The sequence below is a fragment of the Fonsecaea pedrosoi genome (genome assembly GCF_000835455.1).
Source record: "Fonsecaea pedrosoi CBS 271.37 unplaced genomic scaffold supercont1.1, whole genome shotgun sequence".
In the NCBI taxonomy this organism is placed as follows: Eukaryota; Fungi; Ascomycota; class Eurotiomycetes; order Chaetothyriales; family Herpotrichiellaceae; genus Fonsecaea; species Fonsecaea pedrosoi.
This window is the reverse complement of record NW_013550615.1, coordinates 795071-816636: the sequence shown is the minus strand read 5'-3', so window position 1 is coordinate 816636 and position 21566 is coordinate 795071. Positions and strand designations below refer to the sequence as shown.

At 52.6% G+C, this 21566-nt stretch overlaps 7 protein-coding genes across 7 annotated transcripts; 3 read left to right on the top strand and 4 right to left on the bottom strand.

Annotated features, from left to right (window-relative positions):
- Positions 1 to 510: 510 nt before the first annotated feature.
- Z517_00283 (uncharacterized protein) lies at positions 511 to 2598 on the top strand (the record flags this gene model as incomplete). Its single annotated transcript, XM_013433249.1, has 7 exons — positions 511 to 794; positions 880 to 960; positions 1012 to 1140; positions 1202 to 1307; positions 1361 to 1767; positions 1828 to 2066; positions 2120 to 2598. 7 exons carry the CDS (start codon positions 511 to 513, stop codon positions 2596 to 2598), a joined length of 1725 nt encoding a protein of 574 aa, XP_013288703.1.
- A 3019-nt stretch (positions 2599 to 5617) lies between these two features.
- On the bottom strand, positions 5618 to 7348 carry Z517_00282 (uncharacterized protein; the record flags this gene model as incomplete). Its single annotated transcript, XM_013433248.1, has 2 exons — positions 5618 to 6458; positions 6522 to 7348. The coding sequence occupies 2 exons, from the start codon at positions 7346 to 7348 to the stop codon at positions 5618 to 5620; spliced, it is 1668 nt and encodes a 555-aa protein (XP_013288702.1).
- Positions 7349 to 8334: 986 nt separating this feature from the next.
- On the bottom strand, positions 8335 to 10380 carry Z517_00281 (uncharacterized protein; the record flags this gene model as incomplete). Its single annotated transcript, XM_013433247.1, has 6 exons — positions 8335 to 8966; positions 9023 to 9303; positions 9361 to 9573; positions 9628 to 10053; positions 10127 to 10198; positions 10259 to 10380. The coding sequence occupies 6 exons, from the start codon at positions 10378 to 10380 to the stop codon at positions 8335 to 8337; spliced, it is 1746 nt and encodes a 581-aa protein (XP_013288701.1).
- A 448-nt stretch (positions 10381 to 10828) lies between these two features.
- Positions 10829 to 13074, top strand: Z517_00280 (uncharacterized protein; the record flags this gene model as incomplete). The annotated part of the gene is made up of 10 exons (XM_013433246.1): positions 10829 to 11098; positions 11158 to 11234; positions 11287 to 11338; positions 11391 to 11565; positions 11625 to 11655; positions 11736 to 11800; positions 11851 to 12357; positions 12410 to 12570; positions 12623 to 12898; positions 12964 to 13074. The coding sequence occupies 10 exons, from the start codon at positions 10829 to 10831 to the stop codon at positions 13072 to 13074; spliced, it is 1725 nt and encodes a 574-aa protein (XP_013288700.1).
- A 317-nt stretch (positions 13075 to 13391) lies between these two features.
- Positions 13392 to 15375, bottom strand: Z517_00279 (uncharacterized protein; the record flags this gene model as incomplete). Its single annotated transcript, XM_013433245.1, has 2 exons — positions 13392 to 14920; positions 15009 to 15375. 2 exons carry the CDS (start codon positions 15373 to 15375, stop codon positions 13392 to 13394), a joined length of 1896 nt encoding a protein of 631 aa, XP_013288699.1.
- A 762-nt stretch (positions 15376 to 16137) lies between these two features.
- On the bottom strand, positions 16138 to 18125 carry Z517_00278 (uncharacterized protein; the record flags this gene model as incomplete). Its single annotated transcript, XM_013433244.1, has 2 exons — positions 16138 to 17719; positions 17794 to 18125. The coding sequence occupies 2 exons, from the start codon at positions 18123 to 18125 to the stop codon at positions 16138 to 16140; spliced, it is 1914 nt and encodes a 637-aa protein (XP_013288698.1).
- Positions 18126 to 18594: 469 nt separating this feature from the next.
- On the top strand, positions 18595 to 19791 carry Z517_00277 (uncharacterized protein; the record flags this gene model as incomplete). The annotated part of the gene is made up of 2 exons (XM_013433243.1): positions 18595 to 19296; positions 19360 to 19791. 2 exons carry the CDS (start codon positions 18595 to 18597, stop codon positions 19789 to 19791), a joined length of 1134 nt encoding a protein of 377 aa, XP_013288697.1.
- Positions 19792 to 21566: the final 1775 nt, after the last annotated feature.

Genomic DNA, 21566 nt, shown 5'->3' with positions numbered 1-21566 from the left:
GGCTGATAAGGGCATCGCCGCTCCTCATAGTGGCTCCATCCTCTACGTCATGTCAGCGGTAACCCACAGACCATTGGAAGCCGCCCGTGGGGAAGCTCCGCCCGAGCGTGGCCAAAGTGGAGACCAAGAAATCCAACTCGTCTGGGCGTGAGGCGAGGGGAAGGGCCCTTCTTGCCGACTGCGCCACTCCTAGAGCAGCAAATTCAAACAAGGTTCCGCTAAGAACCACCACGCCCAGATCGTGTGTACTTTCAAACATTGGCAACGCGGGAAGTAGCTGAGGCTGTAACATAACAAGATCATCCTTGCCCAATAATTCTTGCCACAAAATCTTTTGACATCCCCGCTCTTCAAGCTCTTCAAGACGCCGTTGGCCCTTTTTCACCTGACCTCTTTCCTCTTTTTCTTACAGGTGAAAAAAAAAGGAAGAATAATGCTCTCTCTGGTCTAGATACTCTGCCTCTCACCAGAAACGATTTTGTGCGCCCCAACGACAACCACATCGCCAGCATGGACGATTACCACAATGGCAAGGAGAAGCACACGAGCGACGTCCAGGCGCCGGATATCCAAGAGGCCTTCATCGCCGAAAATGCCGACCAGCTTCAACGTCACCTCAACAATCGCCAGATCCAACTGATTGCCATCGGAGGTTCCATTGGGACAGCGTTGTTTGTGAGCATTGGAGGCGGTCTCTATCGTGGCGGCGCTGCGAACCTGTTCTTGGCCTATACAATCCACAGCTTTGTGCTCGCCATGGTCAACAACTGCATCGCAGAGATGAGCACGGCATAGTCAGTACCATGCACTTTCCAGCTGCTCAACGGTTGTGTTGCTGGTCGCTATTATGGTCGGAAATGCTAACGAGTTGGATTATAGCCCGGTCAGTGGTGGCTTCATCCGTCTAGCTGGCAAATGGGTGGACGATGCCCTCGGTTTCATGTGCGGCTGGAACTTCTTGTCAGTCCTCGTGTCATTTGAGCGTTTGCACACTACTGACGTGGTATCTAGCTTTTACGAAGCTCTCCTGATCCCGTTCGAGATTTCGGCCTTTACCCTCGTGGCGTCTTATTGGAGTGACAAGCTCACCGAGCCTGGCCCGATTGCTGGGGTCGTGGCCGGATGTGTTATTGCCTATGCGTAAGCTGGACAAACATCGCCATATCTTGGACATGCGAACTAATGGTCGTTGCTTTTGAAGTTGCATCAATGTTCTCGCCGTCAGAGCATACGGAGAAGCCGAGTTCTGGCTCTCTGGTGGAAAGGTCATTTTGATCTTTTCCCTCTTCTTCTTCACCTTTGTCACCGTAAGTTCGTCTGTCGCGTTTTATAGAACTATGCTGAACCGCCCGGGCAACAGATGGTTGGTGGCAACCCACAAAACGATGCCTATGGCTTCAGAAACTGGAAGCACGGCGGGGCGTTCCGAGAATACATTCATACGGGCGATCTGGGTCGATTCCAAGGGTTCCTCGGTGCCCTCACGTCTGCAGTCTTCACGATCGTCGGTCCCGAGTACATCTCCATCGTCGCCGCCGAAGCAATTCGCCCGCGCGTTTACATCAAGGCCGCGTTCAAGATGGTATACATCCGATTCGGCATCTTTTTCATCGGCGGCGCTTTCTTTGTGGGCATTGTTTGCGGCTCCCGAGACCCAGGTTTGGTGAATGTCGTCGAAGGTGGAAGCGGCGTTGGCGCTGGAGCATCGCCCTATGTGATTGCCATGAATAATATGGGAGTGCACATTTTTCCACATATCGTCAACGCGTAAGTACCGCCCATGTCGCCATGTCGTCATATCGCCAAGAAGACTGACGAATTGTCTAGGTTGCTGTTGACTTCGATATTCTCGGCGGGTAACACGTACACGTACGCCGCCACGCGCACGCTCTACGGCCTGGCGCTCGAAGGACGAGCACCACGCATCTTCTCGCGCTGCACGAAGAAGGGAGTACCGATTTACAGCTTCTTCGTCGTCATGATTTTCCCCATGCTCTCGTTCCTGCAGTGCTCGAGCAGTTCGTCTATTGTGGTCACATGGTTCGCCAACATTGTGACTGGGGGAGGTATGATGATCTACGCACCCGATAGTCTCTACTCAGCTAACGCTAATCACCAGGCCTCATCGACTTCATCATCATGACCATCACCTACATCCAGTTCTACCGCGCCTGCAAAGCCCAGGGCTTCGACCGTAAACGCCTCCCCTACACCGGCTACCTTCAGCCATTCTGCGCCTACTTTGCCCTCGTTTGGCTGATCCTCGTCACGGCGATTTACGGCTACACGAGCTACACGCCGTGGGACACGTCCAACTTCTTCTCCAACTACAGCATGCAACTCTTTATCCCCTGGTTGTTTTTGATCTGGAAGATCATCAAGAAGACCAGGTGGCTGCGACCCCACGAAGTCGACCTCGTGTGGGAGAGGCCTATCATCGACGCGTACGAGGAGACCTTTTTGGATCCTCCCGTCGGTTTCTGGCGGGAGCTGGGACAGATGGTCGGTCTGGGGAGGATCAAGGGCGGAAACGACAAGCGGCGGCCGAGTGTGGTTCAGCCGACCGAGCCTACTGACAACGGGTTCAAGCACGCGTAGAGATGACGCCGTGTCTCTGTGTCTGTCTCGGTGTTGAGCCGGCAGGGTAAGAAAGACCGTCTTCTAAGGGTGATATTCTGTCTCTATAGACGTCCCTAGTGGCTGGCTGGCATTTTCTCGACATGACTTGACTTGGACAACCGGCAGATGCAGATATTGGATATCGGATCCTGCACGCTACGCCTTGATATATCTATGGGGCAGATAGATGATTGCTAGTCTGTCCAGGTTTGAGGTGCTACAGATCTGAGATATTTACGGGTATCCATCCGCTATCTACCATCTGCTGTCTACCGTCTACTGTCTGTTTGTACGTTTTTAAGTAGCAGAGGTGGCAAGTGATTCTATTCCCTTCTCTCGAGAGGACGAGATATGGGATTTGAACACATACTATTTTACGACATGAACTGCTTTGACAACGTTATTCTGACGTTCCCGTTCTGTTCCATGAGTTTTGCCATTCGTTGGATATACGGAGAATATGAGTGGTAGGTTGGTGGGTGATAGATGATGGGATGATGGATTCAATACATTTAGGGCGGCAGCGGAGCAAGCTCGGCTATATGCCATGTTACACCCAAGTACCTCCGTACTCGGCACCTCGTACTCGGTACGAGGCACCGTTTCAGGGTTGATTGAGCGAGCGAGCGAGCAAGGCGCAAGGGCGGCAGGCAAATCGAGACTCCCGAGAAATCTGGGGGGGGGGGGGGGGTTTGAAAGAGGCCACGCGAAACAGGCGCTTATGTACAGGCGCGTGCCGGCAGAGGGAGGGGGGTTTTTTTACTCGAATCTTCATCTTTTGGCTATTATCACGTTGTTGAGTTTTCGAGTTCTACATAGGGTCCTTTGTCCCTGGGCCTAGTTTGCCTTTTTACTTGACGCATGTCCCTAGGTGGGCGGCCTTTTTTTTTTTTTTTTTTTCCCCACGCGGCACCGTTTTCACTAGCCTCGTCGTGAGCCCCCAGTCACGCCCCCAATTGACTGGCAATGCCCTTTGTGAGGACTACCTGTGATGAACGGCGGTAATGGTTCGTGAAATATGGCGACGGATCCAGCAGCACGAGGAGCGACATGACGCACGCGAAGAAGAAGAAGAAGAAGAAGAAGAAGAAGAAGAAGAAGAAGAAGAAGAAGAAGAAGGAGAAGGGGATCGAGGCATACCACACACACGTAGCTGGACGCGTCGCTTGTATCCCCAGCGCATGGCCTCGCGGGCCGCTGCGACCACCTCGGTAGGGATGCCCTGTCAAGGCTAAAAGAGTTGTCCCGAGTCGATGGCACCTGATCAGCTTGGCCACGTCTTTCTGCGGGGTAAATTTAGTTTTCGCGACACGAGGGGCCCGGCCAACGCTCCCCCGGAATTCTGGCCGTGGGTATCGTGTTGGAATTGGTGCAGCCCGACTGCGCACCGCACCTCTTAACAAGCTTGTACGCAGAGGCCGATGTCACGCTGCTGCGGCACGTGCAGGCCCCACGGTCGTGTGCCCGATGACCACAACCCACAGCCCTGTCGCAACGGGGTGCGGGGTCACAAGCACGAGCCAGACCGTACGCGAGAGGCCTTGTACGGCGTTGGAGACCACGAGCTACACTGGACGAGCGCGCGCCCAGCACACACCCACCGATCCCCGTGGGGAACATTGTACCACCCGGCGGAGATGGGGGTCGGACGTCAACATGTAGGTGATCTGCTGGGGCACGGTAACGCCGTCAGGGCGATTTGCGCCAGCCCCGAGGAGAACACGATGCGGACGGAATAGGCGGTACGGAAACAGCGGTATCGGGCGGCGCGACCCGAGAAGTACGAGAAACCCGCGGCCCAGTTCAGGTCGTCCAAGTTGCTTTGCACCCTAGGGCGACGAGCGGCGCGATGGACGCGAACGAGTTGCGGGTGAAGCTGAGGGAGGAGATGCACACGAGGCCGAGGAAGAAGACGGCCCACTCAGGTCGCGTTCGCATCGGTGTCGTCGTGCAGTGCCGCACCGTGCGAAGTCGCCGTGGTCGTCGTAGTTGCGGGAGTCGAGAACTTCTTTGGCCAATCTTGTGTTTGGACGGTATGTCATTTCCTGCTGTGAGGTGAGTTCCGTCCCTGCGACCGTGTTCGGCTGACCTGGGCTGGGTGTGGAGCATTATATGATATGCATATCAGTCGGGTGAGGGCAGTTGTTGGTTGAAACGAGCAGATCAAGGCAGTGTCCTCTATGCCGTTCACATCCAACATGGCCTTGGGGACCGAAGTCGAGGAGCACAAGGGTTATGGGACCGCGTACACTGGTATCACGTCTTGCCCGACTCGTAGAATCTACAACTTTCTACCAAGGCCACTTTCTCTCCTTGGGTAGCACAGACTCCTGATACCACGCAATCAATTAACTCATATTCATCCGTCCATCTATCCGTCCCCAAAAACAATACCTGGTCTAAGAAACAGTGTCCGCTCCTGACGGACCGAAGTAACATGGGTATCTATTTAGCCCAACGTCAGCGAGAGTGAACCATTGCGTGGCGACACATTAGGGAGCGGGGTCTCTCTTCCATTCGGAATTACCATTCTCGGTCGGTATCTCGCTAGCGTTGTACGTCTATCTACCATATCTTTGTGAGGATGTGGGGGGTTGAACCAATGATAGTGACAATGGCAATGTCAGGGACTAGCAAGGCCAGCTAGCTGGTGGCGGGAAACGGAAAGAATGAGGATTCTGTCTAGTTAGTTGGCATGATGGATGGACTGGTTGATAGAGTCGGTGGACTTGTTGCAACGACACATCCGGGATCTGTCTACAAGGTTTTGTGGAGGGCAATATCTCACTGGTGGCCAAGATTCATATATTTAGATGCCACCTTGAGGTGCGCTGCTCTAGCTACCCAGATGCACAACGCCATCTCCGGAAACTATGATGCGTTCAAAACACGAGGTGCTCATTTGTTGTTATTGCATCAACACCCATTCCCTCGCCCACTCAGAACCATCTCCCAGGCTAGACCAAGAACCACCACCACCGCCAAATCTGGAGATATCTCAAGCGAACCCGTCTTCTTCTTCCTCCCCTCCTTCTTCATCTTCGGCTTTAATGTCCTCCCCCTCCTCCACCACCTCACATGCTGCCTCCCAGAACTTCCGCCCTGGCTCCTCACAATACGTGTCAAACCACAAGAACGACCTCATCACCTCCTCGACGACGGGCCACGACTCCGGTCTGCGCGGGACGACGGCGAACTCGAGCAGCGTGGCGAAACTGCCCAGGAGCTTGTCGCGCTTGCGGTACCCGACAGCCTGGTCCGTGCACATCCAGCCCCACGCGACCGCGCAGAGGAAGAGGTCGGCATGGCGGCTGGGAATGCCCACTTTCACCGCACTGATCAGGAGGCGTCCGAGGCGTTCGGCGATCTTGGCCTGCAGCATTGTCCGCGGGGGCATGGGCACGATGACGAACACGGCGTACGCGAACAAGATATGTCGGCAGAGCTCGTAGACGACATGCTCGGCCACGACTTTCTCCCCAGTGGTGACGTGCTCAGGCAGCGAGAGCATGTCGTGGAGCACGCACCACCGCATATACCTGACGAGGGCCATGTTCGGGGTGTGCAAATGCTGTTGCTCTTCCGGGAGACCGTAGGACCTCAGCAGCTGATCAAAGTCGGCCGAGAAGATGCTTGTGCGGTCGGCAACCTCGACGAGATCGTCGAGGCTGGAGTACCCATCGTTGATCAATTCGTAAAAGCCCGTCGTCAGAGTTTCGAGGAGTGCCTGTGCAGCCGCGTCCGGCTGATGGCTCCTCTTGTTGATGTGCCACGTTGTCGGCATCACGAGGTTGAAGTGAGGATGCTGCAATTCCCTCCAGGAGGTGAGGATGTCGCACCTAACTCGTGCATTACAGTTAGTCTCATCTCGCAACACTCAGGGAATCGTTATTGGTACGTACACTTGGATGACAATGGCCAAGCTCTTCCGTCGCAGCGTGCGCAGCCCTCCCCATCGGTCCACAATGGCATACACGGCATTGAGATGTTCCATGCCAGTGTCCATATTTGCGTAGTAGTCAACGTCATGGAGATGGGACAGGAAAGGCAGGGTTTGTCGCTTGTAAGATTCATGACCCTTCAAGTTTTCGCCCGTGCCGTGAGACGCCAGCGTAATTATGCCTAGAAGGGCCTCCTCAGACACGTTGTCGCCATTTTCTTGGATATAGTCGAGGAGGGACCTGATGGCCTTGGATTTGTACGTGAGCCTGAGCTGCTCGTTCCGCTTGGTCGTTCCTCGATCCCCGTACTGGTACGCATTGTGGGTAGCGCCCGCAAAGACGATCGTGTACCAAGTCACTGGACAGTGGATGACAGACTGCATGATCTCGGTTCTGGCGGCGCTGACTCCTCCGCCGTCCGACAGACACATCTCCGTCCAGTGACATGTGATGGCATGGTCGAGCATCTCGTGAACGTAAAGTGGCACGGCCCCAGTCTCGCCGATGGTGTGGAATGGATCGGATCGACTTGCGCCCAGCAGGATCTTGACAGGCGATTCCCGCTTGGCCTTCAGTTCCAGGACCGCTGACTCATCTGTCGAGGTCGTGGAGTTGGACTTGTTCGCCTTGCGAGCGCCATGCGCCTGTTGGGCTTTGGTTTTGGCCCTGCGCAATTTGGCCTTTTTGTGATATTCGCGCGCGGCATGTTGCGTTCGGGTCACTCCTTCGTCTGAGACACTCTTCTGGGCCCGCCCTTCGCCGTCACATTCGATAAACAGGACCTTCATTGCGACGGGTGATGAGTTTCGTCCTGCTTTCGTGGCGTCGACAGTCGCAGACGCATCATGGCGATTGAGCAGCTACCTAGTTCATCTTCACGAGGGGACGCCCTTGATAATCGGGCAACCGTTGACACACCACGTGTTCAGCACCAGGTGTGCCGACATGTCGCCTGGGCAAAACAGGAATAGCCAGAGCGGTTTCCTTGTTTGGAGGTGATTGTCATTGGCGAGGCCGTGTTCTTCAGCGGTCTGGAGCTGAGAACCCTTGAACTTTTCTGCCTCGCTCATAGGCCCATGTTTCGCTTGTGGCTTTTGTCTTTGTTTGACGCAGGGCTGGTTCAGCCGGTGAATCGCAAGCCACACCGGCCGGTAGTTGAGCGGCGGGCGCAATCTCCTTGGAATGTCCTGAATGCTGCAATAATCAAGGGCTAGATGAAGAGGCATCTGCCTCTTCAGCCAGATATTCCCAGTGATGCTTCGGCAGTCTTTCAAATAAGTTAGGCACAACCTCAGCTTGCGCAGAAAACAAGCCTTCGAGGAGAAAACATCAAGATCAGCCCAGAGCTGGTAAGCGATGCTGTAAGTTCACACTACTCACCCCTGCTAGCCACTTTCAGCGCCTCGTACACGTCTGGAGCCAAAGCCGACAAATCCCATTCCCCTTTCCACACAACCCCACCGATACAAGTCCAGTACTCGCAAGTGTGTTGTTTCGATGGCCGATCCTGTGTCTAGGTATCTGCGGCTCATCAGGTCTTTCAAACCTGATCCACACGATGGCCATCTGAGAGCATCACGCATGGGAAGTTCCTCGCTGACCTGACTGCATTCAGTGCTACTTCCTGGAAATGTACGGGTTGTAGTTGGGTATAAGAAGAGTCAAAGATCTTCAGCGCTGTGGTTCGTGAGATTTTAATCCAGATGTTGCACCGCTAACTGATCATGGTCCACAAAGGACAAATGCATCCAGCGTGACGAGTGTCGACAGAGCTCTATGCCCAGTTCTGCCACAACGGTTCGTCAAGACACTCAAAGAAGCTGAAAGTATCTGGCAGCAGCGCAGACTCGAACGGCAGTCCGGGCAATTCGACTCCGACGTCACAATCCTGACTCTCTGGCTGAGCCTTTCTGGATTGTTCTGCTCGCCTCGCCTCGTGCACGGCCTTGATGTCTTGTATCTTGGCCGGCACCGTCAGCCAGATCGGTGGCACACAGCGCGGCAAAGTGTTTTGTAAAGCTGTGGCGTCGGCCGCCGAGTGATTGGTTTGGAGAAACTCGCTTGCTTCTCTGGTCTTCTTCGAGAGCCGGTCCATCACATCGCCAAAATTTAGACATGACGCAACGTAGTTCTGGTCCCAGCCCTCATGCTGACAGAGAGCAAGTTTGGACAAGTCCACGAAGAGGTGGCTGACGATGGTAAATATGCAGTATGGGAGGTCGAAATATATCGAGGAAGGCAACGAGTGGAAAAGCTCAAAGAAATTCTTTGCGGATGTGAGACAAGCGAACAGCAGGTCGAGACGCGTGGTGGAGAATGACCCATATCTCGACGCAGAAATGTTTTCATCTAGAGCGATCTCGCACAAAAATGTCTCGACCGCGTGGTAGTGCATGAGAAGTAGCACTTCTTATCATTAGCAAGGCAGACATGTTTGTCTCTGAAGGAGGTTGAAAGCTCACCACTTTGGGCAATGTCAAGCGTCATGGAAGCTTTATACTTGCGCAGCTCAGTTTCTAGTGACTTCACGTAGGCTCCGATTGGAGCAGAAATACTGGAAGAGGGATCCCAATCTCTTTGGATAATTGTACGGCTTATTTTGTCGACAAAATAGCTTAGCCTGGTGAGCTGGACAAGGTAGATGTCGCTCGGAAGCTCAGCTGCTTCGGATATTATCGTATAGCACTCTTCAGTGTACTTGGTATATCGGATGGCTTCGAAATCTCGGGCAGTCATCGATATTCTGGAATTCGAGCATTGGCATCAGCGGCTTCACAGTTCTCCTCAATGGGATACATACAGAGAGGTCAAGTAAAAGCAACCAAGATAAGTTCGACGGTCTTCCAGCGTTTCCCTTGCTCCCTCTTGTCGGTCCAAGCGGAAATAGTCCCTTTGAGGCTTCGCATACTTTCGCGGGACATAGTGCTTGTTCAGGCCGAGATCAATCATCACCGACATGACCAGATGGACGATGACTGTGAGTTGGCCTCCGAGGTGGATGTTTACATTATACCTTGTGACGTTAGTTCAACCTCGCTGCCTCGATGGGTACGACGTGTGAGTATACCAAGCCAGGTAAATGAGAAGGCCCTGTAGCAAGTCCAGGCTCTGTTCACCGTGAGTCATCACCTTCTGGCCGATGAGTTCTTTGAGCGCCTTCCCCAACGCCGTCTGTCGTGTTATGTCGTGTCGGCAAGTGACCAACATAACCACCATCAGGAGGAAGGGCTTTCGTTCCCGAAGCTCCTCCAGACTCGTATGCGGTTGGATGACGACGAACGGGAAATAAGGCATGAATTCGTTCCGGAACACGTCCAACATCAGTCGCGCCTCATCCCTGCTCTTGATAAACTGGTCGAAGCATGCGGTCAAGGAGAGCAATGGCACCGTGGGCAGTTGCAGCGGGCTGTTGGTGGTTTTCAAGGCTCCAAGCTGAGAGGCAGTCAGGATCGCCGTCACCCCGTCGAGCTTTTGTTCCAGACGGGTGACATCTCTAATCCGAAGGAGATCAGGATATCTGTCAACCGGAAGAGTCGCATGGTATCAAGCTGAAGATCATCACCTACGATTCCTGTCGAGGCTTGCGCCTGTGTGCGCCAGGTGGCTGTGCGCGACATGCCTTCTTCAGCCTCAGGCACCTAACCCCACGCATTATTAGCCGCCACCGGGTTTTTGCGCGAGTGTCGACTCTACCATACCGCTTGCAGAATATTTGTCCATTCTCAGTCTCACATCGTACTTTGGCGGCGGCACATGGCACACAGGCTCTCGGAGCGCGGATGCCACTGAGATCGTTTCCCTGACTCGGTGATTGGGGCATACCGCGCATACCGTGGCATTCGTACCGGGATATCTGGTATGACAAGCATCAGGGCGAACGGGGACAAAAGAAAGAGATGGTTCTCCGACAGTCTAGTCCGAAGGAGCAAAGCAAACTCTGAGGAGAAGAAGGATGTGATTCAAGTACAGGCCGCAGGAACGGAAATTCCGATGCCGAGCGATCGGCTGACTGAGGAGAAAAATTAAGTTAGTCTGACCGTCAGATTCTGCGCCTCAATGCTCGTTTTATGCGGGAAAATGGGCTGTCAGACTGGGCGTCATTTTCAACCTTGCTACGCGCATCTAGCCAATCAGAGTAATTCCTCAGTGGGTCGAGTATATAGATCGGACACGGAGCAGCATCCAGTAGACGCAATGAAGGCATAAAAGGAGAAAAATTGACTCGTACTATCTTCCCAGAGTCATTCAGCTATTAAGCAAGATCCAATATGATATCTTTGGCCATTTCTGAGGCCTCGTCCAAGGACGTAAAACCGGAGAGCGACAATGCTGTTAGCCTCGAAGGTGACACCAGCACCACCGAGCAGACGACGCAAATGGACGGCACGAGTACAAAAGAATCATCTCCTACTACAGAGGTCAGTCAAAAAAAAGAACCAGACTCAACAGATGCCCTGGGTTTTCGAAGACACATTCTTTTCGCCGCAGTTTTTATTTCGACCCTGCTCATGGCCCTCAACGGTTCGATCATTTCGACGGTAAGCCAGGGACACGTTGATTCGGTGAGATAAGGTACATGCTGATGCATGAGATGTAGGCCATTCCACAAATCACAACACATTTCAACTCTCTCAAAGACATTGGCTGGTACGGAAGTGCTTATCTGGTGACAACGTGAGTCCCCCTCTGTGTGTTCTGGTCGGACAAGTGTCTAATCTCACCACAGGTGCGCTATGCAACCTCTTGTCGGCAGAATTTATACCCATTTTCCTATCAAAGTGAGTAGAAGCATCCTCCTGTAATGCTCCGCGCTGCTCACGAGTCGTTCAGTACACGTATCTCACATTCGCTGCCATCTTTTCCATCGGATCTCTGGTTTGCGCCACTGCCCCTTCATCCATGGCCCTCATCATCGGCAGAGCTGTGCAAGGGTGTGGTGGTGCCGGCATTATCAATGGAGCCTTTGCCGTAATAGCTGCGGTGGCTTCCAAGGACAATCGGCCTTGTGAGAACATCATCATGGATCCTTCCACAAAGGGTGCATATAACTGACATCGATTTCAGTACTCATAGGTATCGCTATTAGCCTGTCATCGTAAGTGCTTCATTCAGGGTTATTCTTGATAATCCAGAGGAAACCATCATGTGGCGATAGTATTGACGACATCCGTGTAGGGTTGGGACCGTCATCGGGCCTCTGGTTGGCGGTGCTCTGACACAAAATGTCTCGTGGAGATGGTGTAAGTGGTTTCTTCTTGATTGCTCATCTCAGGTCCGCTGATGTTCATAGGTTTCTATATCAATTTACCACCTAGCGGCCTAGTGATTTGCGCCCTCATCTTGTTGCCAATTCCGGAACAGATCAAGAAGCAGCCCGTGAGGGCCAACTTCAAAGCCATCGTCACGAAAGAGCTCGATCTCATGGGATTTGTTATCTTCGCCCCAGCCTGTGTCATGTTACTCCTCGCAATGATATGGGGTGGCAACCAGTACCGATGGGACTCCTCCGTCATCATCGGCCTCTTCTGTGGCGCGGCTGGCACAACCGCCGTCTTTGTTGCCTGGGAGACTTTCAAGGGCGAAAAGGCCATGATACCTCCGGCAATTGTCAAGAATCGGCTTGTGATCTTTGGGTGTTTGACTTCGTTCCTTCAAATCGGCGCCCTGTTGTCGCTAAGCTACTATCTGCCGGTGTGGTTTCAGGTTGTCAAGGACGAAAGCCCGTTAATGAGTGGGGTAATGGTACTTCCTACGGCCATTGCGCAGGCCATAGGGGGCATAACAGCTGGGAAGCTAGGTGGGCCGCCGCATCTTATATCTTGAGAAAGTGTTCGCTCACTGTCGTACAGTCCAGATCGTTGGCTACTACACACCATGGGCACTTCTCGGTTGTGTTCTGACCTCCATTGGGTCCGGGCTGATGACCACATTCACCCCTTCCACTGGCGCTGGACCCTGGATCGGGTACCAGATACTTGCAGGAACGGGAAGAGGCTCCGTGGTACAAATGGTGAGGCCCTTCTTCAATGTTCAGCGTGTCTCGACTGACTGTCATACCTTAGCCACTCACCGCAATCCAGAACCTTTTGCCGCCAAAGGAAGTCTCGATAGCAACCTCGCAGATCTTCTTTTGGCAGTACCTCGGAGGAGCCATTTTTCTCGCCGTCGCCGAGACGATTTTCACAAACTCGCTGCGATCATCGCTGAGGACTTATGTCCCAGGTATCAATCCCGAGAGCGTCATCGACGTGGGTGCTGCCGCCGTGCGATCGAGCGTGCCCCGTAGTCAGCTCGAAGGCGTCCTCCGCGCGTATAACCACGCCCTAGTGTCCACATTCGTGAGTTTGAGGCCCTACAACAGCTTGCTTCTGGGATGGCGCCACCTGAACTAATCATGACCTAGTATATCGCTGTCGGGGCCTCATCTGCTGCGTTTCTAACGAGCTTCGGTATGGGTTTCCAAAGGCTGCCCAAAAAGGAGAGCAAGAAGAAATCTGGGGGGAACGATGTGTAGGCGTCCCTCGGGAATCGCCCAAATGGTCCCTCGCATCATTCTGTACGCCTACACGACGCGTGGTCGAATTTAAAGGTATTGCAAGTTGTTCCAATTTGTGATATCGTCTGCTCCATGTACAATATTTCAAAATAGACTTGCTAAGAGATTGAACTCTGGCTGCAGAGCGGGCAAGGGTTAGCCTTTGACAAATTGGGAAGGGGAAACAGGGTCGAGGTTGGCAATTCCTGGGTAGCAAGTCATTTCGATGCGATAGATGCTCGGTCCCTGCCAGCCCCAAATCCATTCATGTACCGAATATAGTGTCGAATCACCGTTCATGTCCACTCCAGAACGATACAGCACAAATCGCCGCCACTTTCCTGCAAACGAAGCATCACCGAAGTTTCGTGCTCGGATCGCTGAAAGTCCAACTCGTCTCCAGCTCGGAGATCTTCGAGTTTGACACCATGACTTGCTGCACTCTTATCAATCTCGCTGCCTGTTCTCAAGCTTACTATCCCATTACGCGGGGGCTGGATTTCAACCACGACTTCCAGGCCCGGAAGGTTGATGAGATGAGGCCTGTCGGAGCTGATATGAATGGGGCCGCGGCTGTTGGACGTGAGAGTGGAGCTGGTCACTGTGCTTTCAGAGTGGGTGTCGCTCACGACCGGGCCCTGAGAAGGTGGTTGTCCTGGCGTGCCGCTTCCACTGTGCGTTCGGGTCTCTGTCTTCAGACTCGAGTTCCACCAAGAGTCTGTTGTTGTGGTTGTCCCGCCGTCAGACTGTGGTGTGGACTCTTCATTGGCAGGGATTGGGTTTCTTGATGTACCAGAAGCTCTTGAATGACGCGTGGAAGAGACCCTGGTGCCTGCGTTATTTGCATCTGCGGTTGGCAGCAGGCTCGACTCTGTGTCGAACCGTGCGCTCAGTAAGGTCGATAGGGGCGAAAAGGTCGGCATCTCGTACAAATTCTGTCGGCTTGTCAGGGGGTGCTGACCGCGCCGTGAATGTCTCTTCCTTCCCAAAAGCGAGCAATCCCGATTCATTCTCCTTATAACCGCCCTCAGCGCTTCAACATGTCCCGGCGTGTACTCTGCAAGATCTGGCACGGTCCACTGATCGTACAGACGCCCATGTGTAGCGGTCACAACAAAAGCACCGAGTCTCTTGATGAAGAGATGACAGAGGAAGCATGTTTCTTTGCTGGTACCTATGACTCGTGGGAGTATCAGGGGTGGTGAGAGAAGATAATGTACAACCATCTGTAATTCTGCATGGACGTAACAAAGGGTCTTCTTTCCGGAGAGGCATATCGGGCTTGTTCGAGGTTCATATGGGTCGATGTAGAGCGACTTGATATTTGAGAACAGGTGCCTCGTCTTCCTCCTGCGGGCTTCTCTGGCCAAGGTCTGTGGGATTCGGTGATATGCGCCCAGCTTGTCGACCTGCGTGATGTACTTGTTGTTGAACCATTCTTGAGCATTCAAACCGGCGTTTTCGAGATTGTGACGGAAAGGTACTTGTCCATCGGAGGTGGTGATGCTGAAGCTCTCTTTCACGATCTCCTGCAGCCCCCACTCCGGCTGTGATGCCCCTGAGTGCAGCACGCTTTCGACCATCCTCCTTAGCTCAAACAGTCTTCTGACCAGGTCGGTGGCAGCGGGTGTAGAAGCGGCAGCTTGCATTCGAATCAACGCCTTTTCGGAACCAGATGTCGAGGAACTTATTGACCCCCTTCTGCGTGGACGAGATGATGAAGGACGTTCCCCGAGAAATAATCTCATGCGAGACAAAATGCGTTCCTGTGACAGACCCAGTATCAAGTCCGATAAGGTTGATGTACACTTCTCGAGCCTCATCTCTGTGAGATGGTTAGAAATGTAAGATCCAGTGAGGGTGTCAGTACTGACGACTTCTTGCGCAAGACATCAAGCATTCACATATTTCACCCAGAGAACGTTGGATTTCTCCTGGCACCCCTTCAGTTGCAGCAACACGTATGATGAGACCCGCAGGCTCTGCAATCTCCTCCACACAAACAGCTGTGATACTGTCACCACCCTGTTGGGTTGCCAAGATAAATGCAATGTCATCTGCAAGGCGTTGCTCTGTCTTGAAGGATAATGTCCGAGATCCTGTCGCAGGAGGTATGTCTTGAGTACTGGTTGACCATGACACCGAGTACCTCGCATCGCCCGGGACACCCTTGGTTGCTGCAGAAAGTGCGACAATCCTTCGACGGAAAGCATCTTCTGGTACATCCTGCCATATTGAGTGTTGATGTTTCGCAGTCTGCACTGGTCTTCCAACAGACATAATGTTATACGGTGATCTTGCCGATGAATCTCTCATCGAAAGAAACACTCACATGCTGCAATATCAGGTACGGGAGCGGTCGGTGTGAAGTTCATATGACATCCAACGACCAGTGAGGGATCGCCAGCTGGCATCGACAAGTCATGACGCCGAGATTTGTGATTGGCTCGCTTAGTAGACGTAAGCGTGTTGGGTCTTAATGTTGTAAGGACGCCCAATGTTGGAGATCTGATCGTGGCACGTCGTGCGCCGAACAGCTCATCTTCGATAGCTAACCACTGTGGCTGAAGGGACGGTTGGAGTGAGTCGGTGAGGCGAAGCCTTAGCCTGCCCTGCCTGCTCAGCTTGTGAGCTGGATGAGGATCCGTTCGGGATTTCTTCGCTGATGATTTGCCCTAATAACCAATCCCCAACACCAGCGTAGGATGTCCTCTGCCAATAGGATCCCCGTCAGTCATCTGGGTCCACCCTGATACCCTTGGACCGCCCTGATCTTCTCCGGCCATCTAATTGCTTTGCTCTTGGACCATTCGATTGCTCTTCAACTATTCGTTTCCCTTTACACACAAATATCTGCTGCTTCGGACACACAGCATAGCTGAGAACACCTCTCTCAGAGATATAGCATATCTCCTGTCTTACACAGACCATGCGTTTTGTCGTCGTGTACTGATCTCTGGAATTGTTCGCAGCAGCAGCCTCAGACCTTGTAATACAGTAGAATTCCATCATGGTTCAGACTTCGCGAATTCGACCCTAATATCAGCCAAGTAACCTCACCGGCTTTTCAAGTGCGTTCGTCGTGAGGAAGGCTGACCGATAAGAGTGCTGGGTAAGTGCCCATTCACGTTGAAGATCTTGGCTGAACACTCGGAAGACATCAAAGCACTGTGTATTTTTAAGCATTTTCAGTTTTTCAATGACGAATGCCTGGTCTTGTCGAGAAGTAAGCTGAGGAGCAATCATTCCAAGAGGCAGTAATATGGCTGTGTTGAATTGCGAATCATCAGATAGCAAGCGAAAGAGTCCCATGGCCCGCTTCACGTGCCTTTTGATCTGTTTATGGGCCATGAACGGCGGATATGCAAGGGTAGTCGTAGTTTCTGGGAGGCCATCACGGTCCCTGAGTTGCTTGAAGAAGTAGATTCGGCTCGCGAGGCGGTAGATTTCTCCTATGACGAATTCTTCGTCTTTCTTTGCACCATCGTCAACGCCAATTGTAGAGCACGAGGGCTCTTCATGTTCTGTAGCTTTCCTTTTCATGCTGAAGCTTGGGAGGAAGTCCAATTTCCCATCCCAGCAATCGATGTCAAGCGTTGAGACATGCTGGACATTTTCGCTTATACGGTAAAGTAGATCCGCGAAGTTTGGATTTGACCGGTGGGACAAGTTCACGAATGTGGTCTCCTCAAGACTGTTACAAGACGGCGAGGTCAACCTTGCGTCAGCTACCAGCGCCAGGAGTTGGTTGTAAGAAACAAGGTCGTGCAGAAATAGGTGAAGCGGTGATGAAGACGGCACTTCATGATTTCGTGCAGTGCCTCCACGGCTCAAAAACTCTTGTGCAAACTCTAGATAGGGTTGTATGTTGCCATAGACTTCTCCAGACAGCTTTCCAAAAACGGCCAGCAACGCTGCGGTAGTGACAAGGCATAGATCGTCAGCCTCCACTTTTGTAATCTGGAAGAAAGTGCTGTCACCCTCTGGGTTTGATTTTAGGGTGTCAAGTCTCCGGGTCCTGCTCGAAATCTGAAGGCAGGCCTTCAACGCCCGAAGTCGCAGATGAGAGATCTCGTGGTCCAAAGACGGAAGATTCCTTGACTTGGCATGCAGTCCTGCAATTGCCATCAGAATCCAACGAACGGGCTCATACTCGATCGCAGCAGGAGCGAGACATGACAGGAACGGGTTGTCTGCCTCTGAGTGCGTGGGATATATTCTTGCAAAGCAATTAATGTAATGGTCCCAGAGGACATGCTCGAGAAAGGAGTTTGCGATTGTGGTCGGGGGATGATGCGGTATTGTAGCAGGATGTTGCCAACTAGGAGCAAGTCGGAATTGCTTGCGTTGAGGCAGTGCGAGTGACGTGCAATTCACGAGGTCTAGGACCAACACGTCTGCCTCCTGGTTCTGTTCGTCGGTATTTGCCGTCAGAGCCTCTTTGTCATGGTGCCCAATATTACTGTGTAGATGAGCTCTGCGGGACGAGGAAGGGCCTCTGCGCCTAATACCTTGTCGTACAGGGTCATCTTCCCAGAGGAGTCGTGGCTTGTACCCTCCGCATGCGATCTGCAGACGGACACAGTTCTCGCATGAAGGGGTCCCCAGATCGCATTTCTTTTTCCTGGTTGATCTCGCAGACAATCAGTTGTTGTATTTGCACGAGCCGCGGGTTCATCCCATATCCACGGCACCTACCTCTGTTTACACGTCAAACATCCACCTCTTGCGCGTTGTAGTCGAGCCATATTGGTGACGGCTTTTGCCTGCCACCTCGAGAGGGTAGGTCTGACGTATGGAGTAAGCGTGGTCACACTCCCAGGTAGACTATAGCGATACAGGTCATGATGTTGCGTGTCCTTATCTGCAATTGATTGACAATTCCGCACTCGGACAAAGCCGTCCTTGAGGTGATGGACATGACCGCAGGCAAATGCGTCGAGTCGCTCAACATCGAACGACGAAGAGAGTCTCAAGATACAGGTCGTACGATTAAGGGATGTATTTCTCGGATAGAGGGTAGAGGTCATGTCGTGGTGTCGTAGGGCGCAATATTGGGTTTGACGGGGACAGGTGAACCTCTTTGAGCATCGAGTGAGGTTGACCAGGCGACGTGCTAAGAGCCATGACTGAACTGTAGCCTGGACAAAGCTGACAACTGGGTGTCTAGGCTGATCAGAGATACCTCAATCAAGACTTTGACATACCAAGTGAGGGATTCCAATGCCTTTGCAGGCCGTGGTGGCTCTGGGCGGTTAGTATCCCCCGAATATGGCATAGTGCCTCTTCCCAAAGTGGCGCCGCTTTCCAACGGACACGTAGTGATCCCATTGCGGTCACATCGTGAATTTTGGCGGTACTGCACTCCAGGAGGTACAAATATCACAGAGCGATTCTTGGAACAAGATCTGTCTGTTCTCCCAGTTCTCTCTCTTCACTCCTCCACTCGATCAAGTGATACAGACCTTCGCGCAAGCAGATATACGACCAAAAGACAGCATGGCTCCGGGAATTCTCGAGTACCCTGCGATTGATGGACCAGCACTGGCTTTGAAATCAAACACCACGAGGTCATCCAGACGGACATTTGATCCTGTGAAGCATCTTACGTATGCGCCGCCGAAGAAGATCCATACTTTGGAAGATCTTTGTCTACCGCCTTCGCCGATTTCGCAAGTCGCATCCACCGACCCATTCCCTTTGCTGTCCGAAGAGGCTCTGCTTGAGCACCGCCGAGAGTTGCTGTCCGACGATGTCCTTGATAGCTGCATGTATCACACGCGGGACAAATCGGTTCAACTCCGTGGCATGGCCCCCAGATATGCTCCTTTCATTCATCAGTTCTGGACTTCTCCAGAGGTTCTCAAGATAGTCAGCGATCTAGCAGGAGTCGACCTGGTACCTGTCATGGACTTCGAGATCTGCCACACGAACGTCCAGTTGGGGCCAGAGGGTCTGGCAGGAGTCAGAGACATCCCGATTATCCCACCTGGTGCTCCTGTAGCGGAAACAATGTCAGCAATCCAGGAAGGGCCCGAAGAGCCTCTAGCGGCTGCCAAAGAGTCAGTCGTCCCCTGGCATCGCGATTCATATCCTTTCGTCTGTGTCGTTATGTTGTCCGACACGAGGAATATGAAAGGAGGCGAGACCGAGATCCAAAGAGGTGATGGCACGACGATCAAAGTCCGATCTCCGCAGATGGTGAGTTCATCGCCAGAGCGCCCCAATGCTTGAGGCGTTAACCACTGACAAGGCCGGGAACAGGGCGGCGCGGTGGTTCTCCAGGGCAGACACGTGTCTCACATGGCGATTCCGGTCGAGAACATGCCCGAGAGAATCACTATTGTGGCCTCTTTCCGGCCCCGGGATCCTGTGCTGTTGGACGACTCCTCGTTGATGAATGTTCGAAATAAGTCTCGGCTGTCGGAGATGTACTACCAGTGGACCAGCTACCGCTTGCATCTGCTCGCCGACAGATTCCGATTCGAAGCCGAGAAGCTTGATGCAGCATATCGGGGAGCAATTGAGGAAACCGATCAAGGGAGACCAGGGGATTGCAAGAAAAACGTTGTCGACGTGGAGAAGCTTGAGAGTTGGATGGAAAAGCAAATGAGATATATGAGACGAACCATGTTTGAGATGAGACCGATCACTGCAGACGACAACATCACCAAGAACGAGATTGAGGAAGTCTAGCTTTCGATATGGGGGCTGGACGACAGGTTATTCCAACTTTACCTTTCATGGCGTCAAGATACTTCCTTCGATAGACATGTTCCCCTTCGAGCAAGCCAGTATCTAGAGCCTGCGTTTTCCCGCCCAATTTTACATTCAACACCCTCCTCTTCTTAGTGTGCCTCGGTATTCCCATCTCTATTGAGATTCCATCATTTAGCCTTTCCCACGAATTTTCCAGTGCCTCTTATTCCATCGATGGCATCTCAAAACACGGTCGCGGAGAGGAGGGTATGCCGGAAGCGCAGCGAAGGTCATCGTGGAGGTTCACCGTCAGGGTACAGATCTTGACCAGGGAACCGGGTAACGCTCAGTCCATTTCAATCTCAAAAATTCCGCGTACCGGTTCAATGGTTTCTCTACTTTGAAAGTTGTCGAGCGAATCGACGGGGAGCTCATACAAGCAGAGAGGCCTTCGCTGGTGATTAAATTGTGCCAAGGCCAAGATTCTCAAGAAGCCTGGGATCTCAAAGTGGCATGCGCAGACACAATCTTCCACAATTAAATTTTAAGAGCCTGGGAAAGTGCAAGACCAAGAGGCATCCACGTGACAGGTCCAAAGGCACGTGCAAAGGTCCCACCAGAACAAGTACGAGGTACCTTTCATATTCATGTTTTGTTAAGGTTCTTTTGAACAATATTTAACTGTCGTTGTTCCCTACCCGAGATGAAGGGAGACTCGGAATGCTATGGTCAGTAAGTTCAACGACCTGTCCCTACTGGAGATTTGCTGATTATTGAAAAGTTGACAGCGCCGATCCAAACTTTGGACACTTTGTAACTTGTGCGCTCGAACCTACGAAGAAGGCAAAGAAAACAACCATACCTCTCCTACAAGCCGACTTCTTCCTCGCATGCTCGTGGGAAGCGTGGAGGCCTCCAGACGGCCATTGCTCGGCATGGTATTGGCGATGGTACAGCTAGCGCAGGCTACTGTTGGTAACGAGTATAGGAAAAGGGTCATGAGACAGGACACAAAAACATACTTGCATCTTGGTCCGATTTCGGTCTGTGGAGAGAACCAGGTGATTGCTCTGAGGAGCGTTACTACATCCGCCACCTGCCCGCGAAACGTGCAAGGGGAAATTGATCTAGGCGGTCCCCAACTGAACCAGGGTTAGACTGCGGGGCGGTGTTGTCACGATCGAAAGTGACAAGCATGTGTCTCTCCTTGGATCTCTCCCGCCGGTGTGCACCATCAGCAACACGAGACAATTCGCAAAAGCCACCCCACCTTGTGTTGTCAAATCTTGGCTAGCAGACAAGGCGTATACCAGAAGCTTAAGCCGGTACTGGTAGGCAAACAAGTCTTAGACCCACAATCTTCAGTAGGCTTCGCCTCTTGGTCCTGTGCTGGTCGGGCTAGCAGTTGCTAGGCAGTGAGGAAGAACGCCACCTAGCCTGCAAGCATTCCCTTGGGAAATTATTTCACTTCGCATGGTATGTACTGGGCTTCTCATATGCTGCGATTCAAACCATGGCGCTTCAAGACTCAGCTGCAGCTTCCACACTGTCGTCTTGTCGCTACAACTCACCTCGATGCAAACGGGCGAAAGGGTGGGCGTCCGCCAGGGTACCCAGGGCTCAGGCATCGGACGATCAATACGGCCGTTCTATCCAATCAATGGTCCAATGCAGTCTTGGGCACCAAAAGTCAAACCCTGTCTTGCAGGCTGAGCGGGAAAAGGGGTGATGATCAGATAAGATCCTGGCCGTCTGGACTGTTCGAGGGGGGT